Here is a 17,516-nt window from a genome sequence, read left to right on the forward strand (position 1 = left end):
AAATTTAATTTATGGTTCTCTCACGTGCCTCCAGTCTAGTCTAGGGTTCACAGCCCTAACAAACATATCTCCATAGTTAACTTTTTTTATTATGGTGTCAGTCCTGCACACACACCCGCACTAACAATTTTTCCCGTAGTTAAAACTTTTTGTATGTACCAGAGTGAGTGAGGATGGAAAACGAAGAGGAAAAAATTTATCAATTTTCAATTTAAGCAAAGACAGTTTTACATAGATTTCTTTCTTTCAACTTCACTGTTAACCAGGTTTATAACATCAACAATGCCAACCAGATTAACTAAGACCAGAAAACACAGAGGTAATGTCTCAGGTATGTAATCAAATGAATCCGGAGTGAATCCATCAACCTATCTAATATTATATTATCACATTCATAGAGGAGATTGAACCATATAAAATAAGTGTCAAGAATATGTAAAACATTATCATAAAAAAAGTTTAATAATTCACATTATAATATCAAAGTCATTAGTATAATACATTTATCTCATAATCATTTTCTGATTCAAGGGTAACTCAGCGTAGTACTATCTATAAAGAAACCATCAATAAATGAAAATTTTAATGTATCATTCAACCACACTAGAAATTTACTACTACCAAAACTAAGAAACTACTATATGAATTTAAAATAAGAATATCATCCACTGACTATCACAGGAGTTTTGTAGAATGAAGAATAAATTATATCAATAACTCAGTAATGTGACAATAATAATAGATAAAATTATCTATAACTTAAACGAAATACTAACAAAAATTAATTATAGCCGGTAAAGGTAGAGTCGGTAAGCACAGAAAGCATCCCGGTGGTAGAGGTAAGGCTGGTGGTCAACATCATCACAGAACCAATTTAGATAAATACCATCCAGGTTACTTCGGTAAGGTTGGTATGAGATACTTCCACAAGCAACAAAACCAATTCTGGAGACCAGAAATTAACTTAGACAAATTATGGACTTTAGTTGAAGAAGAAAAGAGAGATGAATACTTAAAATCAGCCTCTGCTTCTGCTGCTCCAGTCATTGACACCTTAGCTCACGGTTACGGTAAGGTCTTAGGTAAAGGTAGATTACCAGAAGTCCCAGTCATTGTCAAGGCCAGATTCGTTTCTAAATTAGCTGAAGAAAAGATCAGAGCTGTTGGTGGTGTTGTTGAATTAGTTGCTTAATTTAAATTTGTACAATCATCCCTTCCATATCTATATTATACTTAAAATATTATCTCCTTTTTTGTCATATATATTATTTTAAATAACTTTAGGAGATAATACAGTGTATAGTAGAAATAACCCAAAAAATATAATAATCATTATAACGTTTTAATAGTATAACTTTGAATGTAGTAGTTAATAATAGTAGGTACCATATAATTATTTAATGAGAAAAATTTGCTTATGTACTGCGGTATGGATGTCTGCGATCCCGTGTTTTGTTTTTCCCCAAATTAATATACTCATCTACCAACGGATCGATTTCTCTAATATGCAATTTGCAGTTATCGGTATAACTGTTTACTCTATCATAATAAGTCACTTAGTTCTTTACTAATTACTATAGAGATTAATACACATATATGATCAATACCATTGCCAGAAATAGCATTGGAAGAAGAGGGTTTGTGGAGTCAGTAATTTTGAAGTCGTCATCGCCGATATTGCCATTGTACTCAGTATTGAATAGAGTTCCAAGATTAAATATGTCAACAGCAGCTACAGTTCCAACTTCTCCAGAAAGTCCTCGTAGTAGATCTAATTCTAGGACAAGAGCTACTGCTAAGAAAAGGTGGTCAGCAGAAAGTGCTGTACCGTCCAATATTAAAAAGTTATTAATTCCAGATCATCCTAATGCAAGGATCAACTATATATTAGCATTTATTCAAATTGTAAGACTTTTAAAGACTCAAAAGAGAACTGGTTGGCTCGATAGAGGTATTCCACCTAGAAAAGTGGAAAGTATTAGTGATCATATGTATAGAATGTCGATTATTGCAATGTTAATTCCTAATTCAAATATTGATCTCAATAAATGTGTTAAAGTGGCAATTGTGCATGATATTGCCGAATCCTTGGTTGGTGATATTACTCCATTTGGTGGTGTTACTAAAGAAGAAAAACATAGAAGAGAATTAGAATCCATTAATTATTTAGCATCATTAATTAAACCTTATAATCCTGAATATGCTGAAGAAATTCTTGAATTATGGTTAGATTATGAAGAAATAAGAACAACAGAAGCAAGATATGTTAAAGATATTGATAAGTATGAAATGATTCAACAAGCTTGGGAATATGAACAAGAATTTGGTCTTCAATATGATCTTGGTGAGTTTTATGATAGTAGATCAGCCATTGTTACTCCCGAAATTGGCGAATTATGTGATGAAGTCATTGCTCAACGTAAAATCTTGATTCAAAATTTGCAATCTGCACAAGTTTAATTTCTTGCATAGTTATAGCTATAATTTTTAATATTCTATTGTAAAGTTTATACATATATATTCTAAAGAAATCTTTAATTAATATACACAAACATTTTTCCCTCAAATTTCGACCAATTTCGTCAAAAACTTAGATTATTCGACATATTTAAATTCTTACTTAATAATTATTGTAACTATTTCTTATTTAGCATTATACAAGATTCAATTAAGCAAGCTACTATTACACTTTTTCTAGAACATCGAAAACAATATGAACAATAATAGTTAATATGAATTAACATAAATTTTGCAGTAAGTCAATGGTGTGCATATAACCTGCCATCTATAAATTTGAAATATTGCCATTGCATTTATATAGACATACTACAACATCCATTCACCAATTAAAATGCCAAGTGCAACTGCTCCTATTGCAGCAGAAGTTGAATCCACTTCACATTCAGACCAGAAGCCCCAAATTGGAGTAACTGGTCGTAAAATTGTTTATGATAAAGATGGTAAACCGTAAGTAGTGTATTACTCAGCTAGTCAAATTAACAAATATACTAACATTACATGTAGTTGTCGAACTTGTAATACTTTACAAGACTTCCAATTTGTTACAGCTGGAATGAAACCAAAGTTAACATCTCCGCCCCCTTCTACTTCTAACAAAACAGTTTCAGAATCAGCCATTGCATCTCCAGTAGATACATCTAACAAGATAGCTGGAGGTTATGCTAAAGATTATCCACCAGATGTTCTGGAATTGGGAAGATCCTCATGGACATTATTACATTCCATTGCTGCTACTTATCCTGAGAATCCAAGCACCAAGGAACAACAAGATTTAAAACAATTTGTTAAATTATTTGGAAATTTCTATCCGTGCTGGTTTTGTCGAGACGACTTTGTCAAATATATAGATAAGAATGAACCTAAAGTTGAAACTCAAGATAATTTTGGTAAATGGTTATGTGAAGCTCATAATGAGGTAAATGTTAAATTAGGTAAGCCTAAATTTAATTGTAATTTATGGAAACAGAGATGGAAAAATGGTTGGGATAACGATGATAATTGATTATCAATAAAAATTACTGTATATAGAGATAATACGATAATCCTTTAGACTGTAAATAGAATAAGAACTCATAAAAGTAAACTAAAACATTGAATATAAAAGTTGAATGTATATAAAATTTTTGTGTGGAGAAGCTAGCACTGGAATTTTTCAATGTTGCTATGAATTTCATCTTGACTTGAACAATTTCTCATTTGAATTATCATAGATTTATTACTTCTATAAGTATATAATGATCAGACCAATCATATCCAGAAATACTCCCATAAATCATTTGACATTCAAAAGATCATTCTTCTTGAACTTCAAATGGTTTACTTCACAAAGATTGATATATCCACCTAAGCCACAAGAATTCACAACGGATAATAGAATCATTGAAAACTATGTGACTAACGATGAAGAATTATCTAACATTATCTTAATAAATCAACCAATCGTACTTAACTTTACTTATGCTACAGAAGAATGTAACAAAGTTACTCAATCATTGTTTGATATATTGAGTAATAGAGAAAAGTATCCTCTCAAAGACAAACAAATTTATTTGGTTAATATATTAGCAGATGAAGCAGGAGGACGCGAACTACTTTTGAAATACGTTGTGGGTGATAAAATACCAGCTTTGTTATTATTGAAGAAGCAAATACCTATCGATAGGTATGTACCTGAATTGAAAACTTTCAGCGAACAAGACTTGATTGAATGGATAAAGACCATTGATTAGCCTATAGTCTACTTTACAGAGTCTGAGAGGATAAACTTCTTGCTGAGAAGTGTGAAGAAAGTAGCTGTAATCTTACAACAAGTTATCGACAAGTCTAATAGGATTACGACTATTTCCAATTTACGGGACTGTCAATGTACTTTTAAAGTTTAATTGTCCACGAAGATGACCCCTGGAATTACAACTACAACATATTTATCTGATTTATTTTTATAGACGAAGTGATTTACTCTTTCACGAAAATATAGTTTTTCCAAACAGCTTTGAATATTCCAACCAGTGGGTATAATTGTAGGTAGCATCAGACGGTATGACTGTTTTATTAGTGCGTAAATAAGCAAAGATAACTCGGTGTAGTAATAATAGTACAATGAGCCGCAACCATGGCTTTTACCGATGTGATGTAGTATTTCTAAAGAGATATGGTGGCTCAGACTTGAATACAACTAACGACATTCACAGTGCATTTATTATTGCTCATACTTACAACTTATCATCAAGATTATGTGATAAGGCCACGTAATCAATATACTATGAATTTCACATCTGCATGGCAACACTTTAGAAGATATAGAAAAACCCCTTACCCCTAATAAAAATTCTGGTCATTGATTCATAACATATCTGTAGGTTGGTATATTCATTTCCTATCCGATGTATGAATAAAAACATGAATGGTGTACTTCCTGAAATTCCTGCGAATGTACTGGTTCCAAAATAGGAAATTTATAATTAGAATATATGAATACACGTTTAATATAAAGATAAGTTTATCACTTTCTAACTCCTTACTTGATAAACGCAAATATAGTATAATCGGCAAACATATCTAAACGGGGTACATAAATTAAGCGCAAAAAAAAGGCGCAAATCAAATCCATTCAAGGCACGGCTCTATATAGTTTTGATTATCGGCTCTATGCTAAGAAACATGGCTAAAGTTGAACTGCAGTCTGTTGCCCAAAACCTATTGTAAATTAATCAGTAACCTTAATCTCAGAATCACCAGCTCAGTATACAGTTCACTGGACCGAGGGATTGTGTGCTATGAATACTATGTGCTAAAGATTATAATTGAAATTTAATATAAATATGGAGACCTGTGGCTGGAATTGAAAAGAATTTTTCAGAGTATCATCAAGAAATCAATTGCAAAACATGTCTTTCGTGCAAGTAAGTATAAAATAAATGATGCAATGCGATAAATGGTAAATATTAACAATTGTAGACTTTATCCTTTTTAGATAATGATTCCATCCCTTGGAAATCTATCATCATTGGTATTTCAATTGGTAAATTCGTTTTCGAGAATTATTTGAAATATCGTCAATACCAAGTCTTGAGTAATCCATCTCCTCCCAAAGCTTTGAAATCTGAAATAACTTTAGATGTTTTCCAAAAAAGTCAGGACTATACTAAGACTAATTTCAGATTTCAATTTGTCAATAGTTTGAGAAGATTAATATCTAATGTTATTAGTATTAAATATAATATATTACATCAATACTGGTCTATCAGTAGTGATGTTTTATTAAATCTTTCATCAGTTTTACCAATAAGCATCAGTAACTCACTTATAGCTCAGGGTCTTGTTTTCTTTGGTATTAAAAAGGTGGTGGATCTATTAATTTCGCTCCCCTTTGATTACTACCAGACCTTTGTTATAGAAGAGAAATTTGGCTTCAACAAATTTACTTTGAAATCTTGGTCAAGGGATAAGTTTCTTCTGTTTATTATAAGTAGTATATTTCTGTCAATTTTTACTTTATCTTTAGGAGCTATTATAGATCATTTTGGAGATAATTATGTTGTTTATGGTATTGCATTTTATGCTATTTTTATTTTATTCATTTTCACTATATCTCCAAGTCTCCTTTCACCATTGTTTTACAAGTTCACTCCATTAGAGCAAGGTAAGTTGAGAGATGAAATTGAAGAATTGGCTGCAAAACATGGTTTCCCATCAAGAGATTTATACGTCATTGATGGCTCATCAAAGAGCTCTCATTCGAACGCTTTCTTGACCGGTCTACCATGGAATAAGAGAATCGTTCTCTTTGACACTTTGATTAACGACCATTCTAATGAAGAAGTTGTTGCTATAGTTGCACATGAATTTGGGCACTACAAATATGGCCATACTAACAAGTTAACCATTTTTAGTATCGCTGACGCAGCATTGTGGGTCTACTCATCCTCTGGATTGATCGGAAATGAGTCCTTACTTAAAGAATTTGGATTTGATGGTAATACTCCAGGGTTTATTGGCTATATATTATTTGAGAAGGTCTTTGACTTTTTTTCAGTGATTGAACAACTTGCTAGTAACTTGCTTGTTAGAAGTTTTGAATATACGGCTGATAAACATGCCAAAGATATTGGGTATTCTTCTAGTCTCAGATCCGGGTTAATCAAATTATTAGGTTTGAATTTAATGGCCACCGATCTGGATTGGTTGTATTCAACATATTTTCAAAATCATCCTGACTTGGTTGAGAGATTAACTGCTATAGATTATGTTGAAGATAAGTCACTTAAAAAAGATTAGTTCTTCATTGTTTGTATAAAGTTTATATTATTTCTAGAATCTAATTGCTTTAATAAATAGTTATTACATTTCTAACTGAATAAATATCTGGTACTTGTTATATATAATTAACAATTATGATCTTTATGTAATTTTTTGTTTACTGTTGCGTGCTGCAAAAAATCTAAAAAACTATAAAAACCCAAGGGATTTGACTGTCATAGAAAGAATTTACTATTTGAAGATAATACATCTGAGTGCAATTCTGATCATGGGTCCTTTATCCTCAGTGAGTATAATCCAACTGATTTATGGGAATGATTTATATTAACAGTTCCAGTTGATGTCTTACTTAGATAATGATTCAATTCCTTGGAAACTCATTACCTCTAGTATTTTAATATGCAAATTTGTATTTGATAATTATTCAGAAATTCATAGATATAAACTCTTGAATAATCCAACGCCACCTAAAATTTTGAAATCAGAGCCTATTGTGAATCTCTACGAATGTCATAGACTCGAGGCTAGGTTAGATTTGATAACCAACTTTGTTAAAAATTTGAATAAATGTATCTTAAGCTGTCTCAGTATCTCGATAAATGTTTTATATTACCTCTGGGTTATTAGTGGATTTATATTATCGAAATTTTCATGGGCCTTACCAACAGTCAGTACCAACTCTCTTGTTGTTCGATGTTTAGTATTTTATTGTATTCAACGTTTGGGGAGCGATCTTGAATCATTTCGCTTGGACTGTATTTATACATTTTTATCAGAGTTAGGTATGAACAAGTACAAATGGAAATCTTGGCTTAGAGACAAAATTTTACTGCTTGTCATTAGTGATCTGTTGCTGGCTATCTTGACATTATCTTTAGGAGTTATTATAGATTACTGTGGAGATAATTATGTTATTTATGGTACTTCATTTGTTACTGTATATATAATATTCATTTACAGTATTACTCCAAGTTTAATTGATCCATTGTTTTTCAAATTCAACCATTTGGAACAAGGCAATTTAAGAAATGAAATCATAAAGTTGGCAGCTAAACATGGTTTCTCATCAAGAGACATATATGTTATTGATAGCTCAAAAAAAACTTCACGCCAAAACGCCTACATTACTGGATTACCATGGAATAGGAAAATTGTCCTCTTTGATAGTTTAATTAAAACTAGCTCAAATAAAGAAGTTCTTGCTAATATGGCACAACTATTTGGTCATTATAAACATGGTCATATTAATAAGTTGGTTCTTCTTGCAATTGCTGATTCAGTATTATATATCTGCTTATCGACGGGTTTTGTTAAAAATAAGTCATTACTAAAAGCATTTGGATTTGATAGTGATGCTCCAGGTTTAGTCGGTTACATTTTATTTCATAACCTCTTTTCGTTCTACAGAATACTTAGTCGTCATATTACTAAACAACTAGTTACAAGATTTGAAAATTTTGCAAAGAAACATGCCGAAGATCTCGGATATTACTGTTTCTTTAGAACTGCACTGATCAAATCATTAGGGTTAGATTTATATTCCAAAGAGCTGGACTGGTTACATGCAACTTATTTTAAGAATCATATTAGCTTGATGGAGCAATTAGTTGGTATCGAAATTTTACTAGATTTATTAAAAAGGAATGAGCTAAATTAGAACTTATTTCTATTAACTAGCAAATTTAGTCAAATCATTCTGTAATTAATTAACAAATATTTTGCAGCTATATATAAGTTAATTAAATGACCGTAAACTGTAAAGCCTCTTCCTTGTAACTCCATCGAGATTACTAACTATGGCGGCTTAATTAGTTTTTCTCCTGCTCGGAATTACAAACCGAATTTCTATTAGTAATTTATTTGTATTATTTGTATGGGGCTACTCGGTTTAGTAATTAAGTGAGGAAAAAAAGTGAGTCGAAGATTTTCATTACCGAATAGTATATATACCGATAATTGTAACATATTCCGAAGGGCTTTAACAACAGTATAGTCATTATTTGAGTCATTACTTGTATATACTATAGCTCAAATATAATAATCATAATAACTAAATAATAATCAATAAATTCATAATACTAATAAATTTAAGAAATATATAAATCATATAATGTCTAATCCAGAAATGACTAATGATAATTCCACTACTCAACCGATTCAATGTCCAATACCTTCTACTACTAATAAATTACCTGATTTTAATAATATACCTATAATATCACCATCTGCCACACCATCTATACTTAATAATGCCAATACTGCTTTACCTCAATTATCTCAAGAATTAAGAAATCAATTACCTTTACCTGATAATTTACCCATTGTAAATTGTTTAGCAAGAGCAAGAATTCCTACTACTCAAGGTCCAGAAATCTTTTTACATTTATATCTGAATAATATTGATAATAAAGAACATTTAGCTATTGTATTTGGTGAAGATGTTAGATCAAAGACTTTATATAAAAGAAGAGATGGAGAATCTCAACAAGATCGTATGACTCGAGGTGCATATATTGGAAAATTATATCCTGGTAGATTACAAGCTGATCGTGATGATAAGGCAGGATTAGAATTAAGATTTAATGATAATGGAGATTTAATTAGAGAACCATCTACTACATATAGTGGAGAACCAATACTTGTACGTATTCATAGTGAATGTTATACAGGAGAAACTGCATGGTCAGCAAGATGTGATTGTGGAGAACAATTTGATGAAGCTGGTAGATTAATGGGATTAAATGGTCATGGATGTATGGTATATTTAAGACAAGAAGGTAGAGGTATTGGACTTGGAGAAAAATTAAAAGCTTATAATTTACAAGATTTAGGAGCTGATACAGTTCAAGCTAATTTATTATTAAGACATCCAGCTGATGCTCGAGATTTTTCATTAGCCACAGCTATTTTATATGATTTAGGATTAGAAGATATTAAATTATTAACTAATAATCCTGATAAAATTATTGCTGTTGAAGGTAAAAATAGACTTGTAAAAGTTACTGAAAGAGTTCCAATGATACCATTAGCATGGAAGAATCAAGATGAAGGAATTAAATCAAAAGAAATTGAAGGATATTTAAGTACTAAGATTGAAAGAATGGGACATTTATTAGAGAAACCCATTAAAATTAACTAAATCATATACTCTATCTATCTATATACATATATATATATATATACTTATATGTAATTTTTATATTGTTTATAAAATTTAGTAGTAATAGTAATAGTTATATTTATAGTTAAAGTAATAATATTAATGTCTGTATACGATCCCGATTAGGAAGATAATACGGAGTTCTCATTTTTTTTTTATCTCAAATAAGCTTCTGACAAATTAGTTGGGACATAGAAAAAATCAGACAGAACGGGAACGGCCAAGACAATACCCAAAAACTGGAGAAGTAGTTAAATTTTCAGTTATTACAGTTTGAATAAGTTATAGTTGGAATTGTCTGAACATTCTTGTCTGAACAATCTAGTGTTTAAGTTGTGCTCATACTTTTTATAGAACAAACTGGTTGATATCATTGAAGAGTTATCACCAGTTGTAATCTGCTCATTTTCCACCATTCATTAAATTTCTATCGTATTCAATTAATAATCCCCCTCCCTCCACCCCAATAGGTATAACCAACTAATTATCATGGTTAAAAGAGAAATTAATGACGAGAGCACAATTCCGTCCAACTCCGATGTCTCGATAACTCCAACAACTTTATCAGATACGACCTTATTTTCATCAGCCAATATTCATAATTATCCTCCAGTTTCATCAATAGATTCGACTTCAATGTCAAAGGATGGTTCAAGTAGTATATCTTCAATATCTCAATTTCCTCCAACTCCAAATGTTAATAGTTCAACATTAGCCGAAAATAAAAGGAGAAGAGTTACCAGAGCTTGTGATAATTGTCGACAAAAGAAAGTTAAATGTGATGGTAAACAACCTTGTATTCATTGTACTGTTTATTCATTTAAATGTACTTATGATCAACCAAATATAAGAAATAAAAAGAATAGTGGTATACCAATTCCTGCTCAACCATCAGCAACAGTATTAGCAGCTGCAGCAGCTGCAGCAGCAGCTTCAAATTCAACTTTATCAAGTGATATGTTTCCTAATAGAAATTTAATTGCTTGTCAAAATATTATAAATACTCTTTTACCAAAATTAAAATTAAATGTTTTTGATTTAAATTTTAATTTTGATGTTGAAAGATTTCAAAGAGCTCATCAATATGTAGATTCTAAACATGGAACTCAATCATTAAATGAAATTTCTGAATTATATTTAGAACCAACTTCAATGCTGTCACCAATTGCAATTAATTCTCATGATCGACAATCATCAGTTCTGTCAAATGATGATTTATCACTTGGAAAAGAAATTAAATTATATTTACCAAGTAAAGAAATTGCCTTACAATTAATTTATACAACTTGGAATAAAGCTTGTGTATTATTCAGGTTTTATCATCGTCCTCTGTTATTAGAAGAAGTTGATTTATTATATTCTCTTGATCCTTATAATTATGGTGATAGACAACAAAAATTCTTACCATTTTTATATTCAATTTTAGCTTGTGGATCATTATTCTCTAAAACAAATGATAATAGTTCACCAAGTCATAATGAAAATTTAGAAGATGAAGGATTTAAATATTTCTTAGAGGCAAGAAAATTAATTGATATAAGTAATGTAGGAGATATTAATTCAATTCAAACAATTGTTATGATGATTATGTATTTACAATGTTCAGCAAGATTATCAACTTGTTATTCATATATTGGTATAGCACTTAGAAGTGCATTAAAGGAAGGTTTACATCGTAATTTACTGATATTTCAAAATTCAAGACGTAAATTAGATCCAATTGAAGTTGATACAAGAAAGAGATTATTTTATACAATTTATAAAATGGATATTTATATTAATTCTTTATTAGGATTACCAAGATCACTTAATGAAGATGAATTTGATCAAGAATTACCAACAGAATTAGATGATGAAAATATTACAAGAAATGAATATCTTCTGGATAAACAAGAAGGACGTTTAAGTTCTTCAGGATGCGCAAATCAACATACAAAATTAATGTTAATTTTATCTCATATAGTTAAGAAATTATATCCAATTAAAGTTAAACAAAATAATACTCCATTATTAACTACTGATAGTATTCATGTTAAAGTTACTGAACTTGAACTTGAATTAAAAACTTGGTTAGATAATTTACCAGCAGAATTAAAACCTACTGATCCAAATGATTATAATGTAGGTAATAATATTCCCGAAAGATATTTATTGGCTAATTATTATTTACATCTTGCCTTTTTAAATTGTCAAATTATGCTTTATCGTCCATTTATACATTTTATTAGTGATGGAGGAGGAGTTCAAACTAATAGTCAAAATTCTGATCCAAGATCATTAATTAGAGGTAGAAATTGTATTAAAGTTGCTCGTTTAGTAGTTAAATTAGCCGATAAAATGATTGCAAAAAATCTTTTGGTTGGAACTTATTGGTTTTCAATGTATACTATATTTTTTTCAATTGCATGTTTAATTTATTATTTCCATTTTGCTAATTATCATAATAATAATCCTAATAATCCAAATTTTCAAAGTGGAGCTAATTATGTTGGAGTACTATTTGATGATGATTTAAATATTGATATGATTAAAAAAGATATTGAAGTAGGTAGAAGATTATTAGATCATTTAAAGAATAGTTCTAGTGCATCTACTAGAATTTATAATATTTTAAATACATTATTTGAACAATTAAATAGAAGAACAGCTAATTCTTCAAGATTTAGAACTAATATATTAAGTCAATCACCATCAAGTGCAACTCCAGGAAAATCAGAATCAACTCCTGGTAATGCAGCTATTAAAAGTACCTTTGTTAATTTTGATAAAATTAATAAATTTGATACAAATAATAAACCACCAACGGCGCAAGACTTTGGAGCTTATGCTCGAGATAAAAATCAATCATTAGGACAATTATTTACTGATGCAAGTTTAGCAACTTTTGAAGCAAGTTCACTTGCTAATAAGACTTCACAAGGTAGGAAAGGATCAGGTAGTGGGATTTCATTTCTTAAGACTGAAACTCCTGAACAAACAGCTGAACTTATTGGGAATACATCATCTGAAAGTCAATCATTACCATTAATTGATGATGAACAACAACAAACTGGTCAAAATGCTACATCTAATAATCGAGATGATTTTAAAAGTAATTATATGCCAGGACCATTTGATAAATTAGATGCACAAATATTTGGAAGAATTCTTCCACCTTATATGTTAGAAAAGAATGCCGAAAGATCATCATCCACTTCAGGAGGAGGAGGAGGGGTTACAACAACTCAAGTATCTGATTCAAATGTTTCAACTAATCCACCTCAAATTCCTGGACCTTTAGGTGAACCAGCAGGTCAATTATCTAATTTGAATCTTGATTCATTTGATTTCTCTAGTTTAGGTGATCCTAATAATTTAGATTTTTTAGACCCTTACAGCTCAGTTTACAGTGATTTCAAAGGTTAAATTCCTTTGTATATTTATTAATGTAATTTTACAATGTCTAACTAGCTACGAATCATGTCTCTATATGTACTGTGAATATAAGTAATTTATTAATAATATATAATTTACAACTGTAAATACTTATTACTATACTGTAAGTATGTATTGGTATACTGTAAGTATGTATTAGTATAATGTAAAAGACATTACTATGTACTATAATTCTTTTCTATTACGTACTTTTCTACTTTTCTACTTTTCTGCTTTTCTACTTTTTCTGTTCTGTACCTTTTTTTTGGTGAGCATACTTAACATCCAACCTCATCACACTCAAATTATCACCACACTATATACATACATCCATATATATACATAACACCAGCCATAATGGATAGAAGAAGATTACTTGGACCTTTGAATACAGTGATACCGAATATAGGTATATCATCAGAAATCAATGGATCGAAATCTACTCCTCAAACTGGCATATCATCATCATCATCATCTAATAAGAATGATATTGAAAATTTCTTCTTAAAGACAGGAATTATTGAAAATGCTAATGGATCAGCATATTTAGAAGTTGGAAATAATGTTATTGAAGTTCTGGTGTTTGGTCCTAGACCAATTAGAGGATCTTTCATTGATCGAGCATCATTTTCAGTTGAATGTAAATTTTTACCTTATATATCTCAACCAGGTGATGAATTATTTAATACCAATAATCAATTTAATAATTCAAATTCAAATACAAATGCTAATGGTAGAACTGGGTTAACAACTATTGAACATAAGATATCTTCTTATGTTGAAACTGCTTTATTACCTTCAATAATTCTTGAAAAATATCCTAAATCAACTTTTGATGTATTTGTAACTATAGTAGCTACTGAAACTCCAACTTATAATTCAAATGAAAAATTAATGAGATTAACTAATTGGATAGTTAATTGTGCTTCAGTAGCTTTAGTAGATGCTAATGTAGAAGTTAAAGATATAGTTACTAGTGGAATTGTTAAATCCAATAAATCTGGTGATATAATTATTGATCCTCGAGGTCAAATAGAAGATGAACAAAATGAACAAGATGAACAAGATGATCAAAATGAAGAAAATGTATTGGGAGTTGCCAGTTTTATGAATTTAAATAATGATCAACTTGTAGGTATATGGGTAGAAGGTGGAGATATTGATCAAGATTTAGTTACTAAAGTAATAAATGGATGTAATGATATGTCTAAGAAAATAAGAGCTAACATAAACTCCTTCTTAATAGATAGTTTACAGTAAATATATAGCAAATATAGCCAGGAATAATGTATTTTTAAATTCTATACTAATATATAACTTATATAAATGATATATTTAATAAGTAGAATCTTTGGTAGATAATTCTTCCAAGACTCTTCTAATATCAAAAAGTTTCTTACTTAATTTTCTAATAGTTAAACCATCAGTTTCATCATAATCCAAAAAGATTTTAGAATTAATCTTTACATCAGTAGATTTGGAGATTAAACTACTTAATAAATGATAAACTTCAAAAATACTATCAGTTTTATTAGCAGCACTAGAAATAATTTCATCAATAGAATCAAGTTGAATAACTTTATCAAAAATAACTGATTTTAAATTAGATGCAAATTTTTCTAATTCAATACCAGCTACAGGTACTGAAACTTTTGGAATTCTAATTTCAAATGGTTCTGAGATATATGCAACATCATGGGTATCATTTAAGTGATATCTGAATTCATAAAGTCCTTCTTCCCAAAATAATTTATCACCTCCAAAAGTATATGAACCACTATTGGAAGTACACCAAGTCCAACGACCAGATGAAGAAATTAATGTTTTATTACGAGAATAAGCAGTTTGAACAATCTTATAAACTCCAATCCAATCTCTAGTTGAAAAACTATTCTTTGGAGCATTCCATTTAATATCAATTGGACTACCAACAGTAGTATACTTTGGTAAATATCTTTTATTTCCAGATTTGGAATCAGATTTTAATCCATTAATTTCTAATTTATAATCGGAATTTTCAAATGAAAGATTCTGAGATAATTCAATTAACTTTTGATTTGAAAGTTTAGTAGAAGAAGTTTTTAATTCTTTAATAAAATTATCTAATGATTCAGTAATACTCATGGAAGAACTCTTTCTTCTGATTTTTTTAGATTCTTCTCCATTATCATTACTAAATCTTCTTTGAATAGCTTCTGGTAATAAATGTTTCTTAAATGTCTTAGTAACTCCTGAATCTTGTAAGACTTCATTTTCTCCATAAATTTTAATCATATGAGCTCTTTCAATAAAATTAATTCTAAAAAAATTATTAAGAATCCATAATCCACAACATACTAAATTTTCAATTGAAGGAATCATAATGAAAACTCCCATAACTCCACAAACTCCAAAGATTTGTTCAGGATTATTTAAATAACGATAAACTCCTGCTTTAGTTAAATGTATCAGACTACTTTGAGATTTTGGAATAAAGAAATCTCCATAGAACCAACCAAAATAACCAATCAGATCTATAATTGAAGAATTTATCCAAACTTGAGTAAAAATAAGTATAATTCCTACGAAAATTCGAAGATATAACCAATCACTTAATAATAAATCATTATTTCCACCTTGTAAATAATAATATAAATTAACTCCAAATAATGATGAATAAGTAAGATTAATTAATGTATTATAAATAACTGACCAATTACTTAAAGACTTTTCTAATGGAATACCATTAGCTAAGAACCATTTAGTAAATACTTTTGAATGACTTTGTAAAGTTAATAAAACATTAATTGAAATAGATTCAAATAATTTTATTGCCACTGCTAATAAAAATACTACATCTAATTTAAATGAACCAAATTTCCAAACTAAATTATTTGATGCACTTGCAAAAGCAGGAATAATTAATCCATAAGTAATAACCAATACAATATTTACAAAATCTGAACCTCTAAGCCAATTAAAATTATATAAACCAACTAAAGGTTTTAAATAATCAAAATTTTTTAAATCTTTTAATTTTAATAATTTAATTAAACTAATTTCACTTTTAGATGGTCCATAAATTTTATCAATATGAGGATTTTCAATATAATGTAAAAATACCATTTGTAAGAAATGTCCAAAGATTGCAATAATTAATACTGTATAAGATTTTGCAATTAATGCGAAACCATAATAACCAATATAACCAACAGAATACATTGGATGAGGGAACATTTCAAATACTCCATCAAATATTAATTCTTCATTATTAATTTGACGGAAAAAGAAATCACCCCAATACCAAGCATAATCCTTAATAGTATTATGAGCATTAACTTTTACCCATAAATTAAATAAAATTAATCCAGCACCAATAATTAATCTTGAATAAATTAATAAATTATCTTGATTATGAATAAATTGATTATTATTATTTATAGCACAAGTATAAAATACTAAGATAAAAGTTACAAAATCCAGCATTAAAATTAAATCAACAACTTTTCTAAAGATTAACCAAGTATTAAATTCTATTGGATATGAATAAAGATCATATTTTGAACCTCTTTGAGATTTGATTTCTGCTTGAATAAATTTTGAAAGGAATGAAGTTGAATTAGGATCAAATAATTTTAAATTTTTTGACCATTCAACTAATCTATTATGATTAGATTGATTATATAATAAATAACCAATACCAAAATTATAAGATAATCTCCAAAAGATATAAAAATAAATAAAAATATTAATTCTTATAGAATTATCTTTAATAAAATAAAATACTGATAAATTTGCAAATAAACAAACTAATATGATTAATTCTAAATTTGATTTTTTAACTGTTGGATCAAATAAAGTCTTAACCATATCCTGGGTTTCAGGGACAATAAAGGTTGAACCACTAAAAGTTATTCCCTTTGGTCCCAGTTTTTCAGAGATATCCTGTTGAAGGGTACTCTCAGTAGTCATTTTAGAAGTACTTAAGTTTTTCTTTGACTTTCTAGCAGTAGTAGTAGTTGAAGACGACAAACTGGCAATAGATGAAGTAGTTGAAGATGATGATGACATATTCGAGTTTGAGTCTCTCGTGATATTTTGTATGGGGAAAATCACGTGTTTTGTTACTTAGTAGTATAATAAAAAATTATATTATGCTTATTTTAGACAATAAGATATAGCG

General features: G+C 29.2%; 10 protein-coding genes across 10 annotated transcripts; 9 read left to right on the forward strand and 1 right to left on the reverse strand. All coding sequences in view use genetic code 12, as the record gives it.

Moving 5' to 3' along the window:
- Nucleotides 1-56: 56 nt before the first annotated feature.
- On the forward strand, nucleotides 57-1,394 carry RPL28 (60S ribosomal protein uL15). The gene is made up of 2 exons (XM_064884622.1): nucleotides 57-331; nucleotides 792-1,394. The coding sequence occupies exons 1-2, from the start codon at nucleotides 283-285 to the stop codon at nucleotides 1,190-1,192; spliced, it is 450 nt and encodes a 149-aa protein (XP_064737067.1). The 5' UTR covers nucleotides 57-282; the 3' UTR covers nucleotides 1,193-1,394.
- Nucleotides 1,395-1,719: 325 nt separating this feature from the next.
- On the forward strand, nucleotides 1,720-2,460 carry RJT21DRAFT_114995 (5'-deoxynucleotidase; the record flags this gene model as incomplete). Its single annotated transcript, XM_064880304.1, has 1 exon — nucleotides 1,720-2,460. The coding sequence occupies one exon, from the start codon at nucleotides 1,720-1,722 to the stop codon at nucleotides 2,458-2,460; it is 741 nt and encodes a 246-aa protein (XP_064737068.1).
- A 111-nt stretch (nucleotides 2,461-2,571) lies between these two features.
- On the forward strand, nucleotides 2,572-3,611 carry ERV1 (flavin-linked sulfhydryl oxidase). The gene is made up of 2 exons (XM_064882118.1): nucleotides 2,572-2,967; nucleotides 3,025-3,611. Exons 1-2 carry the CDS (start codon nucleotides 2,852-2,854, stop codon nucleotides 3,521-3,523), a joined length of 615 nt encoding a protein of 204 aa, XP_064737069.1. The 5' UTR covers nucleotides 2,572-2,851; the 3' UTR covers nucleotides 3,524-3,611.
- Nucleotides 3,612-3,755: 144 nt separating this feature from the next.
- On the forward strand, nucleotides 3,756-4,250 carry RJT21DRAFT_114997 (uncharacterized protein; the record flags this gene model as incomplete). Its single annotated transcript, XM_064880305.1, has 1 exon — nucleotides 3,756-4,250. One exon carries the CDS (start codon nucleotides 3,756-3,758, stop codon nucleotides 4,248-4,250), a length of 495 nt encoding a protein of 164 aa, XP_064737070.1.
- A 996-nt stretch (nucleotides 4,251-5,246) lies between these two features.
- Nucleotides 5,247-6,959, forward strand: RJT21DRAFT_45042 (M48 family metallopeptidase). The gene is made up of 2 exons (XM_064884623.1): nucleotides 5,247-5,423; nucleotides 5,479-6,959. Exons 1-2 carry the CDS (start codon nucleotides 5,409-5,411, stop codon nucleotides 6,796-6,798), a joined length of 1,335 nt encoding a protein of 444 aa, XP_064737071.1. The 5' UTR covers nucleotides 5,247-5,408; the 3' UTR covers nucleotides 6,799-6,959.
- A 161-nt stretch (nucleotides 6,960-7,120) lies between these two features.
- On the forward strand, nucleotides 7,121-8,437 carry RJT21DRAFT_114999 (peptidase family M48-domain-containing protein; the record flags this gene model as incomplete). Its single annotated transcript, XM_064880306.1, has 1 exon — nucleotides 7,121-8,437. One exon carries the CDS (start codon nucleotides 7,121-7,123, stop codon nucleotides 8,435-8,437), a length of 1,317 nt encoding a protein of 438 aa, XP_064737072.1.
- A 468-nt stretch (nucleotides 8,438-8,905) lies between these two features.
- RIB1 (GTP cyclohydrolase II) lies at nucleotides 8,906-9,919 on the forward strand (the record flags this gene model as incomplete). Its single annotated transcript, XM_064885526.1, has 1 exon — nucleotides 8,906-9,919. One exon carries the CDS (start codon nucleotides 8,906-8,908, stop codon nucleotides 9,917-9,919), a length of 1,014 nt encoding a protein of 337 aa, XP_064737073.1.
- A 168-nt stretch (nucleotides 9,920-10,087) lies between these two features.
- ASG1 (Asg1p) lies at nucleotides 10,088-13,419 on the forward strand. Its single transcript, XM_064882119.1, has one exon. The coding sequence runs from the start codon at nucleotides 10,430-10,432 to the stop codon at nucleotides 13,343-13,345; it is 2,916 nt and encodes a 971-aa protein (XP_064737074.1). The 5' UTR covers nucleotides 10,088-10,429; the 3' UTR covers nucleotides 13,346-13,419.
- A 73-nt stretch (nucleotides 13,420-13,492) lies between these two features.
- On the forward strand, nucleotides 13,493-14,624 carry RJT21DRAFT_121502 (exosome non-catalytic core subunit). The gene has a single exon (XM_064882120.1). The coding sequence runs from the start codon at nucleotides 13,712-13,714 to the stop codon at nucleotides 14,612-14,614; it is 903 nt and encodes a 300-aa protein (XP_064737075.1). The 5' UTR covers nucleotides 13,493-13,711; the 3' UTR covers nucleotides 14,615-14,624.
- Nucleotides 14,625-14,689: 65 nt separating this feature from the next.
- On the reverse strand, nucleotides 14,690-17,305 carry CHO2 (phosphatidylethanolamine N-methyltransferase; the record flags this gene model as incomplete). The annotated part of the gene is made up of 1 exon (XM_064883034.1): nucleotides 14,690-17,305. One exon carries the CDS (start codon nucleotides 17,303-17,305, stop codon nucleotides 14,690-14,692), a length of 2,616 nt encoding a protein of 871 aa, XP_064737076.1.
- Between the last annotated feature and the right edge of the window lie 211 nt (nucleotides 17,306-17,516).

The sequence above is a fragment of the Scheffersomyces amazonensis genome (assembly GCF_036850825.1).
Source record: "Scheffersomyces amazonensis strain UFMG-HMD-26.3 chromosome Unknown RJT21scaffold_5, whole genome shotgun sequence".
NCBI classification, from domain to species: Eukaryota; Fungi; Ascomycota; class Pichiomycetes; order Serinales; family Debaryomycetaceae; genus Scheffersomyces; species Scheffersomyces amazonensis.